Source organism: Protomyctophum parallelum, assembly GCF_964188405.1.
Source record: "Protomyctophum parallelum genome assembly, chromosome: 7".
NCBI lineage: Eukaryota > Metazoa > Chordata > Actinopteri > Myctophiformes > Myctophidae > Protomyctophum > Protomyctophum parallelum.
In genome coordinates this window covers 42,748,941-42,768,054 of record NC_139705.1, presented here as the reverse complement: position 1 = coordinate 42,768,054, position 19,114 = coordinate 42,748,941, and the positions used below count along the sequence as shown (strand labels likewise).

Below are 19,114 nucleotides of genomic sequence, written 5' to 3'. Positions count from 1 at the left end.
GTCAACTACCTGAAAGATCTGTGGAGATGTGTCATGGTGAAGCCTCAGGACCCTGCCTCTATATACCTCCCTGTTTTTATTATAACTCAATCACCTTTTTATGCTGTATCATTGTCATTTATTTTACCTTCACCAGCTCATCTGTTTTAAAGATTGTAGCTACAATTACGCAAGTTAGGCTGAAGACACAAGGAAACATTCGCTAATATGTATTCAACAGACTAGATCCTTGCTTTAGTCCCTAGTAGATACAGTGTTATCTCATTATAAAGGTGGAAATGTTGATCCTTATGGCCTGGCTTGTTCAGGGAAGCTTGTCTGTGTTAGTCAAAGTGTGATGTGTAGGTGTGTGTTTTCACTGTCTTAGTGTCTGCATATGTCTTACTTAGCTCATAGACACAATAGATAGAGGGCTGGCCTGGTTCAGTCTTGTGTATTTTGACCATGATAATCATATCTAATATTACAGTAGTTGTTATGACGCTGAACTTTCTTTGGTCATTATTCTGCACGCACAGATATCTTAGGGTTGCAGAAATGAAAAGTGACACTATATTGATCCAATCATAATTGTATCTATGCTTTGCCACTTTGTCTGCACTTTAAATTTGTAACTGTGTACTTTTTTAGTGTGTTTGCTAAGCGTTTATTAAGAAATAATCCTCAAAAAGCCAAAGTAACAGGGATAGAATGGTACAACGTTCCCTGCACCTCTAATTCAACAAGTGCAATACACTCTCATGTTGGGTTGCTTTTTATTGTGGCTTCTTGTTTAACTTTAATTCTACAATTCTAGTGTTGTACTTTTATATTCGGCCTATAGCAAGATTTTATAGATGCTATAATTTGATTTATTTTAAATAACAATTTATTTACTGTATTTTCTGTGTGATGTATTTTCATATCACATGGGTTATTTGCAAATGGCATACTTTAGCGTTGTTTTCTGTGAAAGTGTAACAATTATTAAGCTGCTGTAGGACAATGCAGATAGTAAGACAACAGTAACTCCTGCAGTACATGCACGCTTGCCTTATCTTTTTTGTTTATTTGCTGTACTGTACGTTTTCATCACGTTCAGAATGGGCCAGAAGGGTTTTTTGTAATTTCAAATGTTACACAAAGAAAACCTCTCCATGGCGATGCCAATAATCACAGACGGTTTATTACACAGAAATGTGATTTGTAAAGATGCTATGATTGTGAGAGTGTTTTAGTATACAACCTGGCTGTGAACGGTTATCACTGTTGCAGTATTTCTTTGCAGGGTTATAAGTTTATGCTCCATCATACAACTGTGTCGCACATCATTTGTGCAACTTTGTGAATCACGATTTTCAGTACACGACACCGTCATATGATGAATTATAAATGTGGCTTAATGGAGATGAGGAGATATGTTGTATGTCAAACAACTTAATTCCAGTCAACAGTGACAATCATAGGCTTCTCTATGCTACAACATCTGTATCATTGTGTTATTTTCCTATGTTTTGAATATGTACTACTGTTTTAATGTCTTAATACTGTTTTCTGTTGTGTGTGTGTGTGTGTGTGTGTGTGTGTGTGTGTGTGTGTGTGTGTGTGTGTGTGTGTGTGTGTGTGTGTGTGTGTGTGTGTGTGTGTGTGTGAGAGATATAGATCGGGGGAGGATGGTATGAATACGCAAAATATGAATGTTTATTTATTGTATATTGTGAAACTGCATCGCCTATACTTTTTAGCTGTCTTTTCTTTTGTTACTGTTTAATAAATAATGTAAATTGAGCCTCCTTTTTGGTAATCGTCTTGTTTATTTAATTGGAAAAGGAAAGGTACTATGTTTACCCAGGGTAACTGGACTAAGCTCAAGAACTTGTTTACAGCCAGGCCCTGCTCATAGAACATTTCATTGTTCAATGCCTTGTCCAACTCCAAGGGCACTTCAGCGGTGGTAATTTTAACGTGCCGGTCCGGGGATACGAACTAGCGACCTTCCGATATCAAGACAAGACCGCTCAGCCCTACCAACAGTCATTAAGACATGTGAATTCCTTGACTCCTTCAAAACCGCTCTCAAAGGGCACCTACGGATGGCTGCAATTCGAAACTGGCGAAATTGGGTCGTCCACTCACAGTTAACAGTCTTTGTATTGAGTTTGTGCTTGAAATGTACTGTAATTCTGCAAACTGTTAATAAATATTTCAATCAATCAAAAAAAAAAAAACTCCGCAAACCGTTCGGTTAGTGCCGGTTCTAGGAGTATAATGCATTTTGTTTCACTTTTATGTCCATTCGTTCACATAATGGCTAATCTCATTTTAAATATGTGGCCACTGGCCCTTTTCTTTTCGCAGATAAGCCTGGGACCGAGGGGCAAACCACCCTTTTTTTAGGAAACCTGCATTTGCCATGACCTCAAAGGTTGTCCACCAGAAATAGTATCTATGACCCCGTAGGATCACAACCTATATGGACAACCCGGTCAATTTTTTGCTGGAAGTCCAATATGGCCGCCGCAATATTGGCCCCTATTAGTTATAATGGGGGGTGAATAGGGCAAAATTTTAAACCAAAACCAAAATCCACGAAACTTCTCAGGTTGATCAATGATATAAATATGAACATATTTTGTATTGAAGGTTTCCATGAAATTAAATATGGCCGCCACAATATGGCCGCCACAATATTAGCACCCAGAAAATAGGTTTGGCTCTAACTTCTGAACCAGATGAGCTAGAAACGCAAAATCAGTGTCTATTTCATGTTTTCTGACCATGAGAGACTCAATGGAATACCTATTTTTATTATTGGGTGTGTCTGGACCCTTATTGTGCATATTTACAAGATGGTGGCTACCCGAAATAGTGCTTTACCATGATTTCTACCATGATTGTTGACTGTTTTGAATATCGTCACCTTATTAAACTAATTGCCTAAGTCATTTTTTGCCAAATTGCTTTTTTGGCCTAAATCACCACCTGGTGATGCTGGCCACCTCTGGTAAAATCACCAGAGCCCTAATGTAAAAGGCCTTCCTGTTACACCCTATTAAAACAATGGCCTATGTCAAGAGGGAGACTTAGGCCATATTATTTTGCCTAAGTCATAATAACATGTGACTTAGGCCATTTTAACACACCTTTCAAAATGGGAGTGAATGGGACTGAATGGGAGGTACTGTTACTATGGGACTGATAGAATGGGAGTGAATGGGACTGAATGCGAGTGAAAGGGAGGTACTGTTACTATGGGACTGATACTATGGGAGTGCATGGGAGGTACTGTTACTATGGGACTGATACTATGGGAGTGAATGGGAGTGAAAGGGAGGTACTGTTACTATGGGTAACAGTACCCGGCCAGGAGACAACCCACAGAGCCTAGTCCCTCCATGTGCCAGAAGTGTACCTCCCAGCCTTGGCAGAGTAGTTCTGGAGTAGTTCCAACAGATTGTGTGCCCCTGGTTTTTCCCTAGTGGGACTGATTGAGGGTAGCTACTGGGACGTAAGTCGGGACTTGATCACTCCTCGCCTAAGTGATGGGTATGATGTTGAGAGATCCGAAACACCGTTGACCTCAGGATACATCACTGAGGATACGTCCCAGGTGCATCCATGCGATGTTTTTTAGTTATAGTTCTTCTATTTATATAGTGACTCATAGGAATAGACTATGTGACAACCAGGTATAGTCTGGTGACACCGGAGAGACGGGTGACAGCCGGAATGTAGACGGCACCCGGGTGAGCAGTATGGGTTAGTGCCCCAGCCTGTGTCCTCTGTGAGGATGAAGTCCAACAACCTTCGGTGAGGCCTTTGGGAGGGCCATGCAAGCAGCAAGCGGAACCGCAGCACCATGACCCTGCGGAACCATTGCCCAATGCCCACCACTCCTGAATAAACTGTCTGGTGCTGGGACTCTGATGCAACGCACAGGTCCTCGCTCTACTCCTGGTGAGAGCAGGAGTGGACCTGGTGAGACGTAGGAGGGGCCCGACCAGGAGACAACCCACAGAGCCTAGTCCCTCCATGTGCCAGAAGTGTACCTCCCAGCCCTGGCAGAGTAGTTCTGGAGTAGTTCCAACGGATTGTGTGCCGCTGGTTTTTCCCTAGTTGGACTGATTGAGGGTATAGCTACTGGGACGTAAGTCGGGACTTGATCAACCCCGGCTGGGTCGCCTGAGTGAGGGGTATGATGTTGAGAGACCCGGAACCCCGTTGACCTCAGGATACATCACTGAGGATACGTCCCAGGTGCATCCATGCAACGTTTATGGGAGTGCATGGGACTGAATGGGAGGTACTGTTAATATTTGACTGATACTATGGGAGTGAATGGGAGTTACTGATACTATGGGACTGAATGGGACTGAATGGGAGTGAAAGGGAGGTACTGTTACTATAGGACTGATACTATGGGAGTGCATGGGAGTGAATGGGAGGTATTGTTACTATGAGACTGATACTATGGGAGTGAATGGGAGGGAATGTAACTGAATGGGAGGTACTGTTACTATGGGACTGACACGATGGGACTGAATGGGAGTGAATGGGGTGTACTGTTATTATGTGACTGAATGGGAGTGAATAAAAGTGAATGGGAGTGAATGGGGGAGTGAATGGGACTGAATCGGAGTGAATGGGAGGTACTGTTACTATGGGACTGTCACTCCCATTCACTCCCATTCAGAGTGAAAGGGAGTGAATGGTAGGTACTGTTACTATGGGACTGTCACTCCCATTCACTCCCATTCAGAGTGAATGGGACTGAATGGGACTGAATGGGAGTGAGGGAGTGAATGGGAGGTACTGTTACTATGGGACTGTCACTCCCATTCAGTCCCATTCAATCCCATAGTATCAGTCCCATAGTAAAGTAATCTCTAAGATACATTGTTTTGGTCTCTGATTTTATCTGAAATCATTCCTACAACTCTACATAGGATCTGAGGGGAAATGACAATATGCAAGGTCAAATATATATGTCCCTTCTGTGTCATAAATCTTAGCCAATGGATTAATATTGCTTGTGTTTGCTAAAACAGTCAACAATCATGGTAGAAATCATGGTAAAGCACTATTTCGGGTAGCCACCATCTTGTAAATATGCACAATAAGGGTCCAGACACACCCAATAATAAAAATGGGTATTCCATTGAGTCTCTCATGGTCAGAAAACATGAAATAGACACCGAGTTTGCGTTTCTAGCTCATCTGGTTCAGAAGTTAGAGCCAAACCTATTTTCTGGGTGCCAATATTGTGGCGGCCATATTGTGGCGGCCATATTGAAATTCATGGAAACTTTCAATACAAAAAATGTTCATATTTATATCATTGATCAACCTGAGAAGTTTCGTGGATTTTGGTTTTGGTTTAAAATTTTGCCCTATTCACCCCCCATTATAACTAATAGGGGCCAATATTGCGGCGGCCATATTGGACTTCCAGCAAAAAAATTACCGGGTTGTCCATATAGGTTGTGATCCTACGGGGTCATAGATACTATTTCTGGTGGACAACCTTTGAGGTCATGGCAAATGCAGGTCAACCCCCTTTGCCCCCTGGGTATAGGCTACTATACTGGCCAGACTCAGAGGCTGCGTCCGAATTCATTCCCTATGCCCCATATAGTGCACTACTTTGGGGTTCCGCCATTTTGTTATAGTGTCCGAATATGTAGTGAGCATTTTTGCACCCTACAGTAGTGGACTGAAGTATCCCACAATGCACCGGGAATTGTAGGGAGCTCCCGATGGTCACTACAAAAACACAGCGAAGCAAATCTGCCCCATAATGCATTGCGCAAGCTCGCTCTTGAGCGCACATGCACGCGTTTGCGCACGTGCGCTGCTTCTGCATGCATGCGCTCATCGCGCTCCAACTCAGAAGAGGCAGAAGTTGAACTAGCGAAAGAACTCAACACAAATGTACTTTTTAAACTTTCGTTTTCCCCTCTTTTCTTCCCTGGCGGATCTCGAAGCTACAGATCGAGACAAATGATCTGTGCATTTATTTGAAATGGTTTTATTTTATTTATAATAAATCTACTCATTTGCAATAGTATTACTAATCTGATTCATTGTATCACCCAGGCCCAGCGCATGACGTTAGGAGAGGAATCAGTTGCTTGCTGTAGAATATATTTGTGAGATTCTTTATCCCAAACGTAGGCTAAATACATGCATGTGAGACACATATTAATTGTGTCCGAACATATGTTTTATTAATATTCATTCATTCCTGCCATGAAAAAATATGCTATCTAACATTATTTCATTGAATTGCGATAAATGCATTAAAACTTCATTGTGTAGGCAGACAAGGCAGTCATTTATTGGTCTGCTGTTTCTGTTAACACCAAACGTCCGTATTGTGAGCAGAGCTTGTAGATCGTCTACTTTTGGTAATTCTTTACCAAAAGTACCCAAGTAAAAGTATACAAGCTCACAACACGGACGTTGCGCGTTGCTTATAGATCGGCTATTTTTGCCGTATCCCCCCGCCCCAGGATTAGCGGGGGTTCATGTGGTCATGCTGCTGATATTTTCATATAGCCTATTGTCAAGGTTGTGCACTGTTTTCATATTGCTGGATAATGGATATAGCCTAATATTAATTTATTGATAATAATCATAGGCCCATTGTTATTTTAAAATAACCTTTTTATCATAGATATATAGGCCTAAATGCCTGCAAACATATTTTCATTAACCTATTTTTTCTTTATTCATTCATGAATTTAACAAACTGTCCTTGCAGGGAGGTGACAGCCTGCAGTCACTTATTTGATACAGTCTGTTCCTAGCGGAAATTCAGCCGCAGCGTTTTGACTGGTTTCTTGTAGCCTAGTCAGTTGATTCTTCATATCCAAATGAGTGAAACGGCCGGGATAATTTGTTTATTTTTCAAACAGTTCTTTATGAGGCGATCTGAAAAAACCTAATGGGGATTTCATGCAAATAAAAAGTACATGAACCCGCGGAACTACAGCGCCCTCTACCGATATTGACGTCAGAGTCGGTGCTCCCCATACAGGGAGTATTGTCCGAAATCTTCACTATAGAGTCCACTAGAGTCTGGATCCCCGTATGGGGGGTAGGGAGTAGGGAACAACCCTAGCAATTCGGACGCAGCCAGAGACTCTCAGAGCCTTCTTATGTGTCGTCCGTCAGACTGCTATTTCCCTCTTGGTCCAACTATAGCGCCTCTGCTGGTTTACTCGTCTCCCGGCTTCCGTAGTCATGTGTAATCTCTGTGACTGACTGTTGCTTCAGTAGTAATTAAGTAGCAGGTCAGGAGTTAATATTAAACAAACGTATTTCTATCTGAGAAACTTTCTTGGGCAAAATTTTGTAGTCACGCTCGTTCACGCTTGACTCGCTTGTTTTGTAAATGAGGCATTTAAATGACTTGACCAAAGAATCCTGGCTAGCATTGCTAGCATCGTTTCTGTGAAGGCATTGGTCGAGGTGACACACACACACACTCACACACACACACACACACACACACACACAAGTCAACGTTAGCTGTTATTAGCATTAGCATGCTGCCATTGAAATAGCACCTTTCTGCTGAACGTGACCATGTTGTTGGTGACTATGGCGAGTGTTCAGATGTGCATCACTAGCCAACAGAGGATATTAAGACACATACTTGGACTGGTGCACGATAGGAACAGATTGTTGACGTCCAGATCTTCTGCAGCTGTGAGGTGGCCATCAGCTGCTGCTGGTGGCAGCAGCAGAAATGTTGCCACAACCTGTGCACAGCGTGCCACTGCCAAAGCCAGAGCAGCCCCGAAAAAGAGGGAATTATCTGAAAAGAAACTGGTAAGATATTTGTATTTATTTATTAAGGTGCTTACCTTAATCATTCAGTCACTGCACTTAATATTAAAGGGACAATTTGCGAAATGTGTGGCAAATCAGCAAAACTTACCACTAGCTTTCTTCACAGATAGTTCATAAAGGTGTCTACAATCACATATAAATTTGTTCCAACCCAACTCCCTGGGAAACTTTGTGACAGCTGCTGAAAGATGGGGTACCATTATCAACCAATATAAGGCAAACATTTCCAAATGTCATACTTTAAGTTAGTAGCATCAGCATGTGACATGTCAAACTATGGGGTTTTCATTGTTCATTGCAAGCATTAGTTTTGCACAAAAACACTCCTTTGCCTAAAAATGCCCCTAGCCCTCATCACAGGTCAGCACATTTGGACACATTAGGGCAAGTGGCCATGGATTCAGCATCATGAAAACCCCCTAGCTTGACATGTCAAATGCTACTTAAAGCAAAATGAAATGTTGGGAATTTTGCCTTATATTGGTTGTTAATGGTACCCCAACTTTCAGCAGCTGTCACAAAGTTTCCCAAGGCAGTTGGGTTGGAACACATTTATATGTAATAGTAGACACCTTTATGAACACATTTATGAAGAAAGCTAGTGGTAAGAATTATATTTTGCAGATTTGCAACACATTTAGCTAATTTTCTTTTCTAACTAACTGGTGTAAGGCAGTAGTTCCTAGACGGGGTCAGGACCCCCAGGGGGGGTCCCCAAATTATTTTTGGGGGATTATGTTGGGGTCTTGCCCTGAAAGGTTTGTGTAAGTAGGGGATGTAAGGATCAGGAAGGAGACACAAGAAACATGAAGAGCCACACACTTGATTAAACCCAACCCGTAACAGGCTGCAACTATCGATTATCTCCTTCTCCTTGGTGCTGTTTGTACTTTTTCGAAAAATCAAGACCCACTCTCGTGGATTGTAGATAACTTATTAATAACAACACAGCAAGACATTTGTTGTGTTGTGCTGTGTTGTGTTGTGTTGTGCAAACAGTACAGTATGCTGAACACAGACTGTTCATTACTTCATTGTCAAATGATCTTTAGGCAAGTACAGCACATTTAAACAAGGCATTGCAAGGCAATTCAGAATTCATTAAAAGGCTGCATAAAACCAAAGTTCTCAGAGTTTGTTGTGCATAAAATCAGAATGCTCCTTCTCTTACTACGTGGCTGATTATTGGTTGGTGTGCTCCTTAGACCCGTTACTTTGTGGACTACCGTAACGTGAAGCTATATGCGGGGTCCGGCGGGAAGGGGGCCTGCGCCTTCCACAGCGAGCCTCGTAAAGAGTGGGGGGGTCCCGACGGAGGGAACGGCGGCGATGGAGGAAACATCATCATCAAAGGTACAACGTGGCGTAAACTTTTCTGTCAGTGTGACAAAAGGCCTTCTTCTTTTGACTTCCCTTGCAGCTTTCCAATTCAGTATGTTTGCCTCCGTTTAAATGTGGACTTGTCCAACCCACATGCTGTTAAATAGTTGGGATTTTGAGACCAAATCACAACTTTTCAGTTTGTTTTTGTTAGTATTTGCTTGCATGCCTTGCTAACATTCTTACGGGCTCATGTGGAACTTAGGGATTTTTTTTAAAGTTATTACTTAGTGTGGTGAGATGGCACACCTTGCCAACTAGGATGGCGTGAATGTCGACGCACATAGCCTTCGTCTGCTCGCTGTGGTCACTTGCTCGCCTCATGGTAGAGTACCTGCAATGTTGTCGAGTTATTTAACGATGTACAAGTAACAAAAATAAGCGATCCTCTTCCCTTCCTGGGTAAAACAATAAGTGTACAGACAGTTTCAGTCCAATGTTAAATGGTATCGTATTTAGACATATGTTATCACTGGCTGTCTGTTTCTCATAGTTTATTCTCCAATGTGTGTTATGATGATGTGACCCTAAAATTTATGTTGTTGGCATGCTTCCAGTCGACCGGGTTGTCAAATCCCTGGCACAGGTTGGTCCACTGTACAGAGGAGAAAACGGACATCCAGGAGGCAGCAAGAACTGTTACGGGCGCAACGGCCAGCACTCTTTCCTTTATGTGAGTTAATTCTATCTATCTATCTATCTATCTATCTATCTATCTATCTATCTATCTATCTATCTATCTATCTATCTATCTATCTATCTATCTATCTATCTATCTATCTATCTATCTATCTATCTATCTATCTATCTATCTATCTATCTATCTATCTATCTATCTATCTATCTATGCCCTATACGTCATCATAAGCAACAATAGCCGATGTAAATGCTCTGCGTTGAGAGAGCTTGTAGATATTTTCTTGTTTTCAACTTTGGCACACCTAGATAAAAAGTATTTAGCAGGTGGGAGAATATACAGTGAACATTACAATGATAAGTACCTGCTCATTTCTCCCAACCTGAACATACAGGAGCACAAATATTTAAGGTTGCAATGTTTCCGTCAAAGATGACCTTCCTCAGGCATGATTCGTTTAAAATGGTTTGGAAAAATGTTGAATATCTTATACATTGTAATCAGTGTAACCAGGGAAGGTAAAAACATATCCCCAACAGCGATAAAAATTAATGACTAGCGATAAGAAATGATGACCAGAGTCGAGGCCTGGAGCCTTCCTCCAAACAAGTCGAACCCTGCACTTATATGATTGTGTTTTGTTGATTCAATTATTGTGGCGCTGTTGTGACGTGTTTGCTCGCTGGTAGGTGCCAGTTGGCACGGTGGTGAAGGAACAGGGGACGGCCGTAGCAGACCTCTCTGAGCACGGGCAGGAGTTTGTGGCAGTGTTTGGAGGGGCTGGAGGGAAGGGGAACCGTTTCTTTTTGTCCAACGAAAACCGTGCTCCAATGACGGCCACACCGGGAACGTCGGGCCAGGAGAGATCCCTCCAGCTGGAACTGCGTACCATGGCCCATGCTGGTCTGGTGAGTGTGCACACGGGGACACACAGGGGTGTAGATGGGGGGGGGGGGGGGGAAGGACGGGGTCAACTACAGACTCCTGGGGGACCTAGGCCAATGATGAATATAGGATTTAACTCGTTAATAATGTTGTTGGGCCCCCGCTGGCCTAATGGTCCAGGCACATGCCACATATAGGCTGTGTGTCGTGTGTTCGAGTCCCGTTCATGACGACCAAAGCCAAAAAAAATCTTTAAAAAATCATTAATGTGTAGAGCCCAGGATCACATTAGATAATTGACACAGGGGTGAAAAATGGGTTACAAAATCGTGGGATAAAAAATAAATATTTAAGAATAATATCTCTGGCTTGTTGCTACTGTACATTTTTAAAGCTGTTCATTTTTCTTTTCTTTTTTTTACCACTTTTAGGTTGGGTTTCCAAATGCGGGGAAGTCATCACTGCTAAGGGCCATCTCCAATGCCAGACCTGCAGTAGCTGCGTACCCCTTCACTACCCTGAATCCCCATGTGGGGATTGTCGAGTACAGGGATCATGAACAAGTGGCAGGTAACACCTGACCTTAACCTTTATAGTAAACCCTAACCCCATTGCCTTGGTGCTTTGTCACCTGCACACAAAGTTATGAGAAATAAGCAAATTATTTATCCTAAAGAAAGTGATATTTAACCAAAACATGTCATTATAGTTGAAAACTTTACAATGTTCGTATTTATTCCCAAACAAAAAGATTGGTGTGCCTTGGGCACACAAAGTTTTAGTACAAGGCTACAAGCCATGCATTGCATAAGTTATATTGCTCTATTCACTTCTCAAATGGAAGAGAATGAAAATAATTACGACTTTCTTTTCAGTGGCGGACATCCCAGGGATAATCTGTGGAGCCCATCTGAACCGCGGCCTGGGCATCTCCTTCCTGAAACACATCGAACGCTGTCGTTTCCTTCTCTTCGTCCTGGACTTGGCCACTCCAGAACCCTGGACCCAGCTGCAGCACCTGCGCTTTGAACTGGAGCAGTATGAGCCCGGTCTGTCTGACCGGCCTCATGCTATCGTAGCCAACAAAATGGACCTGCCCGAGGCCCAGGGTCAACTAGAGACACTCAAGAGTCACGTCAACCAGAGGATTATTCCTGTATCGGCCCTTACAGGACAGAACACAGAGGAGTTGATCCTCCACCTTAGAGAGTTGTATGATGGCAACCTTCAGGATGCAACGCAAGACAAGTCCACCAGGTGGCAGTAACAACTTTGTAAGAAACAGGGTGTTAGTGCTTCAGGTGAGGAGCAAATAAATGATGGTGTCTCTCACAGATTGGCTGTGTTGGGCTACTCAGGGAGTGGAATATGTTATTCTTTACTTATTACTCCTTTGAAAAGTAATTATATTACTTTACTTATTACTTGGTATCAAATGTAATTAATTACCACACACACACACACACACACACACACACACACACACACACACAGTAATGCGGCTTTACTTGGATCAGTAACTGTAATACAATTATGTTTTGGCAATTGTATTCCTTTTACTTCATTACTGGGGTAATATGCTACTTTACTGCTCTCAACACTGGAAATAGGACAGGGTAATTATTATAATTAATAATATAATAATTAATCAAAACTCACCTGTAGGCCTATCGTAATAGAAAAAAATCACACCTGTGTGAACCGAGTGGTGCAACTCCCCTCTCTCCCCCCCCCCCTCCTCTCTCTCTCTCTCTCTCTCTCTCTCTCTCTGCTCGTCAGATTAGCTTTATTATGGATATCAATGAACCTAGACAGTCAGTAGTTGGATTTCCGTCCAGCAGGTGGCAGCCATGTCACATACTTCTCTCTTTCCAATTTCACGCATGCGCACACCTCTCGTGCTCATGACGGATACCCACGGACATTCCTGATTGTAGGAGTGGTTGCACCACTCAAAAAACCTTTCTGTGAGTTTTCACATGTGCCGACTAGAATTGTTTTGCACATGATATTGATATTGATACCGAAATGTAAAATGTATTTAAAGTTTTGGTTAATAATTTTTATTTGAAAACAATGGTCAGGTCTACATTTTGTATTTTAGTTTTGCATGCTCATAATGCTTTATTCATATTGCACGAATTTGTTTTATATTAGACTCTAGTTAAGATTAAAATTTATTAATTTAATTTAAATGAATCGAACAAACAAGTGGATTTCCAAAGTGTGAGCAGATTAATCCCGTTCTGCTTGTGTGGAGCCGTGGCGAGGGACATTTCTTTTTGTTTTGATAAACAAACCCACTAGCATGGTGACATCGAGCTGACCTCTGACCTCTGCCTGGCCTGTTGTGTGCACTGGGTTAAGCCGCATTTATGCTTAGTTGCATGTCGGTGTCGCACACCGAGAAATGGCAGATCTACAAGCTCACAATGTGCTGCAGCACGACGAGTTGTGAGCTTGTAAATCGTCTATTTCTGTGTGCGACACCACGCGCAGCAAGTTATATCATCAAGCCCTTTTAGGGGTGTTTACTGGCTGCTGTTGCTAACAGGATTTCTAGAGGTAAGAGTTCGCATGGTCAGGCAGTCACACATGTTATGATGTGCTGTATGTTTTTTGCCAGCAACATTTTGTTAATTTACCAATAGTTGTGAATGTATAGGTTGTTGTAAAATGTTGCCGTGTTTAAAAACAATGCTTTGTCCTTTTCTATTACTCTAGTAGGCTCCGTCCTATTATAAATGGCTCACCAAAGCTCCCATTTCATTCTGGTTGAGAGTGAGACGTGACCTTTGGTCATTCATCAAACATTGGTTTCCATATATTAAATTCATATTTAAACAAACTACTTCAAAGTTATTAAACTGTGCATTCATTTTATTTAAATATGATCTACGGTGTGATTGAATTTTGTTTAGTGATAAACAGAAAGAAATCCCAAATGCAACACAACAGATTTGTTTATAATGTCCAAGGATAGGTATTAAGGTTAGGGTCACATGACAGAGTTCATGAATGCAGTGTTACCAGGCAATGCTGATGACAACCTAAACGGTTCTACATGAGTAATGTCTGACAAGATTATTTCAGTGGGATTCAACTCATTGTGGGCGGGCGTACAGTATTCAAAAATGTAAAACATTAAAATAAAAAAAGGGTTTTCATAAAACAGAAAATCTGCCTAATGATGATGTCACTGGAGGACTGTTTCTAAACTGCCCACAGCCCTCCTATGAGAGACAGACTGAGTAGAAAAATATTGTGCCATTTTATCATGATTATTAGTGAGGACCGATTATATGAAGATGGGTTGAAAAGTGGTCCTTTAACATCTGCAGACATAATGGCAACATACAAGTAACAATAGCTCAGCAGTATTGATTGATTGATTGAATAGTTTATTATATATTATATTATATATATATATAAATGGAAAAACAGCAACAGAGTACAGTCAAACACTTAGTCCCAAAGGGATAGCACCTGTCCTAAACAAAGTCCTTGCGGTCTTATTTCCATTTAGGCCCTATGTAATCAATTCATATAGAAATTTGTCATAGTAGAATAATAAACTTCAGGATGAAACAAAATTACAGCCATATAGCCATATATATTTATTTATTATCGAGTGAAGTGTTGCCAATTTATTAGGAACATTCAGGCAGAGAAACAGCATTGCATTGGGACAGACAGCCCATCGGGGGAGAAGCCTCCTGAGGTCAGGTGTCATTTTGGACACCTCTTATACTTAGAGATGCTCTACCTAAATGGAGATAAATATAACAGGCTAAACTAAGTGTCAGTACAATAGTAATGCTGACTAGTTAAGATAAGAATCTCCATGTACGTCCATACTAAAACGGATTCTGCTCACAGAGTGTAGGAGGTCAGTCCATGGGGGGAAGTCAGCTGTTGGATTTGACAGCTGCAGTCAAGGCACTTTATGGTTTGAATACAAGTAAATAAACAGAAATGATCTGATTGGCATTCTAAAATTGCTATTACATATTTCCATAAAAATAAATCCCCATCCCACCGGGGACCCCTGGTGGTTCAGAGTGCCCACTGCAGTTATAATGCAACAACTAAAAAAAGCACTGCCTGGGAGAAAGGAAGCTGTCTACCTCGAGGAGGGAGATGGACCCAGGATGTTTATAATGAGTGATGATGCTAGCTGGAGAGTGAATGACCTGAATGGCGCTACAGATTTAGAGCCAGACAGTCTCTCCTGGGCTTTTAAAGGACGGCCTGCGGTACGTCAAACAGCCGGCCTGAAAGCAGTGTTGTCATAGCTGCTGGAGGCTGCTAGCTGTGTCATGTTTTCTGTGTGAGTGGAACCTCATATGACCGCTCTATGCCAGTTCCATTGAGGTTAGAAACGAGTGGCTCCTTTATCTCACTGATCATGACAGAGAGGAGTTGCTGCTTTATATTTTAGAACATGTTATGTTTTGTCTTTTGTTTTGTCTGTTCAAGTCTGCGCTCACTCACTCTCTCTCTCTCTTTCTCTCTCACTCTCTCTCTCTCTCTGTTCTCCCCACAGGTCAGCATGTGAGAGGAATGGACAGTGAGAGTGAGACATCGGCCAGAATTCTATGGGACTACCTCTGTCTACATCAGCCTCTGGAAAAGGCAAGGAATAGTTTGATCACATGAAATCACTCAACTTGTTTTTAAGTGTCAAACCAATCTAAAACCTAACCTGAAATGCCATAATTCACCAGTTCCCAACCTTGTCTACATGTTGAAAATCTCAAAAGTGTGTCTTCTCGGTGACTCTGTCCAGTGGGTCCACCCATCTGCCACTTAACACGGCAGTCAGTGCTGAGTAGATTGAGAAATTCTCAACAATTTGAGTACTGTACTGTGCTTTCAGTATGTTTTGATGCCGGTACTTTTACGTTCAACATTTTGAACGTATAGGCTTTTTACTAAGTATTTTTATATTGTGGTATTGCTACTTTTATTTACATGACTTTTACATATAACAGAGTATTCCATTACATTGCAGTACTCTCACTTAAATAAGAAATGTGATTCCTTTCCCACCGCTGCCTCAGAGTGACGTCATCATTGGACTGGGTTGTCATGACTTGCGAGTGGCTGAGAGGTCGGCTGATCTCTTCCTGGAGGGATGGGCTCCCTGGCTGCTCTTCACTGGTTGCCAGGGCAACCAGACTGCAGGTCAGTTAAGGGCATGCCGCATTCAGTCTCTTTCTAAATGGACTAGTTAGTAAATGGACTTTATGTAGCGCCTCAAGCAACATTTAACTTGGAACCTTCCGATTCCAAGACGGCTGCCCTACTTCCTGACCTACTGCTATAATGTCTGTCTGTCTGTCTGTCTGTCTGTCTGTCTGTCTGTCTGTCTGTCTGTCTGTCTGTCTGTCTGTGATAGTGACACCGTTAAAACATAAAACACCTTGTTGTTTTACATCATCAGTGATCTGTGCATGTTTTAATCAGGCTTATCGATGAGATATGAGCCTGATGTTGTCATGTTTTAATTAGGTGTGTGTGGATGTTTTAGGTGTGTGGACCAGACGAGAGGCGGATGTTTTCATGGAGGTGGCGCTCAGAATGGGGGTTCCCAGACACAGCATCCTACTGGAGACGGAGGCCACAAACACTGGAGAGAACATCCGCTTCTCCCACAGGGTTCTCAAAGAGACCAATACCCCAGGTAAAGGACCCCTTGAGGTCTGCATGGTGTTCTAGTATCACCCATGAACAAGTTGTGCCTTTATTATGTTGTGACAGACATTATATTGTCTGGGATTTGGGATATTGTAATGTAGTGATATGGCATTAGTGTTGTGTTTTCCTGATTTTATAGTTAGAAAAATGTTTTTAGATCAGCTGTTTTCACTATTTTTGAGGGGCGCTAGCCCCTCCTATACACAGGTTTAATGTTTGTCTTTAGTTCAATTTACGTCATAATGTGTCATTTACGTCATATTGTCTCTTTATTGTTAATGCCGTTTAATGTTTGTGTTGGCACCGTTTGTTTTACATCACCATTACATCACCTAATCAACATGAGTTAGACTTTAATATATTAATATATATATATTTAATATTAGCGCCCCTCACTTCACACGGGTGTGATCTTTGAAACTGTTTTTAAAGAAAGTACAAAATCACAACACGGTATTCATTTCACAATATCGATATCAAGGTCAAAGATATTGTGATATTTGATTTTGTCCACATCACCCACACAGAGTAAACAAAACAACCATTGTACTTGGAATAATAGACTCAACACACCCACACACATTCTCACTGCTCATTTATCTTAAAAGGATAGTGCAATGATTCTGTATTTGAGAGTTATTCTCCCGTTTGGCTTAATGATGATGTTTGTGTTCTTCCTGACCATGGTTCAGCCTCCAGGCTGATCCTGGTGCAGCAGCCGTTTGGCTTAATGGTGATGTTTGTGTTCTTCCTGACCATGGTTCAGCCTCCAGGCTGATCCTGGTGCAGCAGCCCTTCATGGAGCGCCGGGTTTGTGCCACCTTCCAGCGCCAGTGGCCTGACGGGGTGGAACACACCCGCGCCATTATCACTTCCCCCCAGATGGACATGTCTGCATACCCCCACCCCTCTGTGGGCACCGCCTCTGATCTGATCACTTACATGCTGGGTAAGACTGTTATTACAACTGAAATATACATTAGGGGTGCAACAGTTCATTGAACTAATCGATTAAATCAATTATAAAAGCTAATCGATAATCTGTTTTGGTGGAAAGAACTGAAATTTCAAATATCTAATCTATAAAATCTATAAGCTACCGTGTAACGATGTGATATGTTGTTAGCTTGTAGATCGACTATTTTTGTACATCACTGTGCTACAACAAAGAAAAACAGGGCTGAGGGTTAATCAGACCGATTTACTAATTAAAAAAAGTCACTTAAAAGTTTATATAATAATCGCCGATAAGATAATCAATAGTTGCAGCCCTAATATACATTTATTAATACAACATCACATTTTGTTGCTTATTGTCTCTCCACAAGGATATTGACTATGGTTTGGTTGTTCTTGTGGTCTTCTGTTCTGAGCATGTGTTGTGTTGTGTCTTGTCATTGTTCAGGTGTGCTGGAAAGAATCCGTGATTATCCTCAGAAAGGCTTCCAGGTGGAACAGCAAGTGACCCCGAGTGTTTTATCTGCCTACCATTGGCTCCTACAGGCAGGATACTGCCCCAAGTGACCTCCTGTACAAGTTCAACACATACAGTACTGTGTATCGTTGCTAAAGGTTTTTAGGGACAGCAGTGTCTCAGGAGGTATAGTGAGGCCACTTGGGAATCCGAAGGATCCCGGCTTCGATCCCCGGCTCACCCTGGGTTAGTGTGGATGTGTCCTTGATGAAGACACTGAACCCCTATCTGCTGCTGCTGAGCGGGGTGCTGCCTTGCATAGGAATAGAATGTATACAAAAGTATAAACCATACAGAACTTTCTTTCACCCCAGTGATATTAATAAAAGTTGAGTCCAGGTACAGAACTTATGCTCTGACTATTGATTTCTATGTGATATTTAGGATCATCCCAAGGTTTTTAATATCAAACATATATTTTGGGAACATCACTAATATTTGTTAGAACTAGTCCTTACCCGTTGGAATATATGAACACCAAATGATGTACAGTGTTTGTAATAGATCATAGTATTGATCGTGTATTTTGAGGTGTACTCGGTCTGTAGCTGGGGGAGGGAGTCGGGATGAGCTTGGGAAGTTGGGATGGGCACAACATTTGTATTATTATTAGGCAGGTGATCCGCGGAACCCCAAGTGGTCGACAAAGCATGTCGTGTGGGGTCTGTGTATTCCTCGCTCGGACTCACAGACGTCTCTCTCTCTGTCACACACACACACACACACACACACACACACACACATGTGCGCACACACACGCACATACCTCCCACACACAAACACGCGCGCACACACACACACCCAAACCTGATAGTCGAGAAGTGTATCATCATTTCCATTTCGTATCGGGTGTCAGAGGAATTTGAGTCAGACTTCCATAGAACTGCCCACACACATGGGTACAGTCCCAGACAAACAGACTCCCTGACTGACTGATTGACTGTTTGATGTTTTTATTATGAACACTTGTATAACTATAAAATTAAATGATCAGGAAACCAATAAACAAAATTTTCATATCTCATAAAACCACTGTACAAGTACATTACTTGTACAGGTGGTTGGTGTGGTTACTTGAAGTAATACATGTTAACCACTAACTGCACATTTTAACAGATGCCACTGAGAAATAGGTTTTCAAAAGACAGGGGCAGCAAAAGGAATCACAGATAGTCACAAAACTATAAAAATCCTATAAAACA

General features: G+C 41.9%; 2 protein-coding genes across 4 annotated transcripts; both read left to right on the top strand.

The window, feature by feature from the left end:
• Positions 1 to 7,242: 7,242 nt before the first annotated feature.
• On the top strand, positions 7,243 to 12,012 carry mtg2 (mitochondrial ribosome-associated GTPase 2). Its single transcript, XM_083769053.1, has 6 exons — positions 7,243 to 7,815; positions 9,042 to 9,189; positions 9,774 to 9,889; positions 10,543 to 10,761; positions 11,170 to 11,308; positions 11,614 to 12,012. Exons 1-6 carry the CDS (start codon positions 7,570 to 7,572, stop codon positions 12,003 to 12,005), a joined length of 1,260 nt encoding a protein of 419 aa, XP_083625179.1. The 5' UTR covers positions 7,243 to 7,569; the 3' UTR covers positions 12,006 to 12,012.
• Positions 12,013 to 14,852: 2,840 nt separating this feature from the next.
• On the top strand, positions 14,853 to 18,175 carry LOC310861348 (uncharacterized protein SCO4629-like). Of its 3 annotated transcripts, none has more exons than XM_083768765.1 (6): positions 14,853 to 14,994; positions 15,285 to 15,373; positions 15,802 to 15,925; positions 16,272 to 16,424; positions 17,205 to 17,387; positions 17,844 to 18,175. In XM_083768765.1, exons 2-6 carry the CDS (start codon positions 15,302 to 15,304, stop codon positions 17,960 to 17,962), a joined length of 651 nt encoding a protein of 216 aa, XP_083624891.1. In that variant the 5' UTR covers positions 14,853 to 14,994; positions 15,285 to 15,301; the 3' UTR covers positions 17,963 to 18,175. The 3 variants fall into 3 exon arrangements, with proteins under 3 accessions (XP_083624891.1, XP_083624892.1, XP_083624893.1); XM_083768766.1 differs by having other exon boundaries at positions 14,894 to 15,068; XM_083768767.1 differs by having other exon boundaries at positions 14,954 to 14,994; positions 16,253 to 16,424.
• The last annotated feature ends 939 nt before the right edge of the window (positions 18,176 to 19,114 follow it).

Coding starts and splice junctions, on each gene's coding strand:
- mtg2 (XM_083769053.1), top strand. CDS start 7,570: ATGTTGTTGGTGACTATGGCGAGTGTTCAGATGTGCATCACTAGCCAA. Junction 9,190..9,773: donor AGGAAACATCATCATCAAAG/GTACAACGTGGC, acceptor GCATGCTTCCAG/TCGACCGGGTTGTCAAATCC. Junction 9,890..10,542: donor GCCAGCACTCTTTCCTTTAT/GTGAGTTAATTC, acceptor GCTCGCTGGTAG/GTGCCAGTTGGCACGGTGGT.
- LOC310861348 (XM_083768765.1), top strand. CDS start 15,302: ATGGACAGTGAGAGTGAGACATCGGCCAGAATTCTATGGGACTACCTC. Junction 15,374..15,801: donor TACATCAGCCTCTGGAAAAG/GCAAGGAATAGT, acceptor CCGCTGCCTCAG/AGTGACGTCATCATTGGACT. Junction 17,388..17,843: donor TCTGATCACTTACATGCTGG/GTAAGACTGTTA, acceptor GTCATTGTTCAG/GTGTGCTGGAAAGAATCCGT.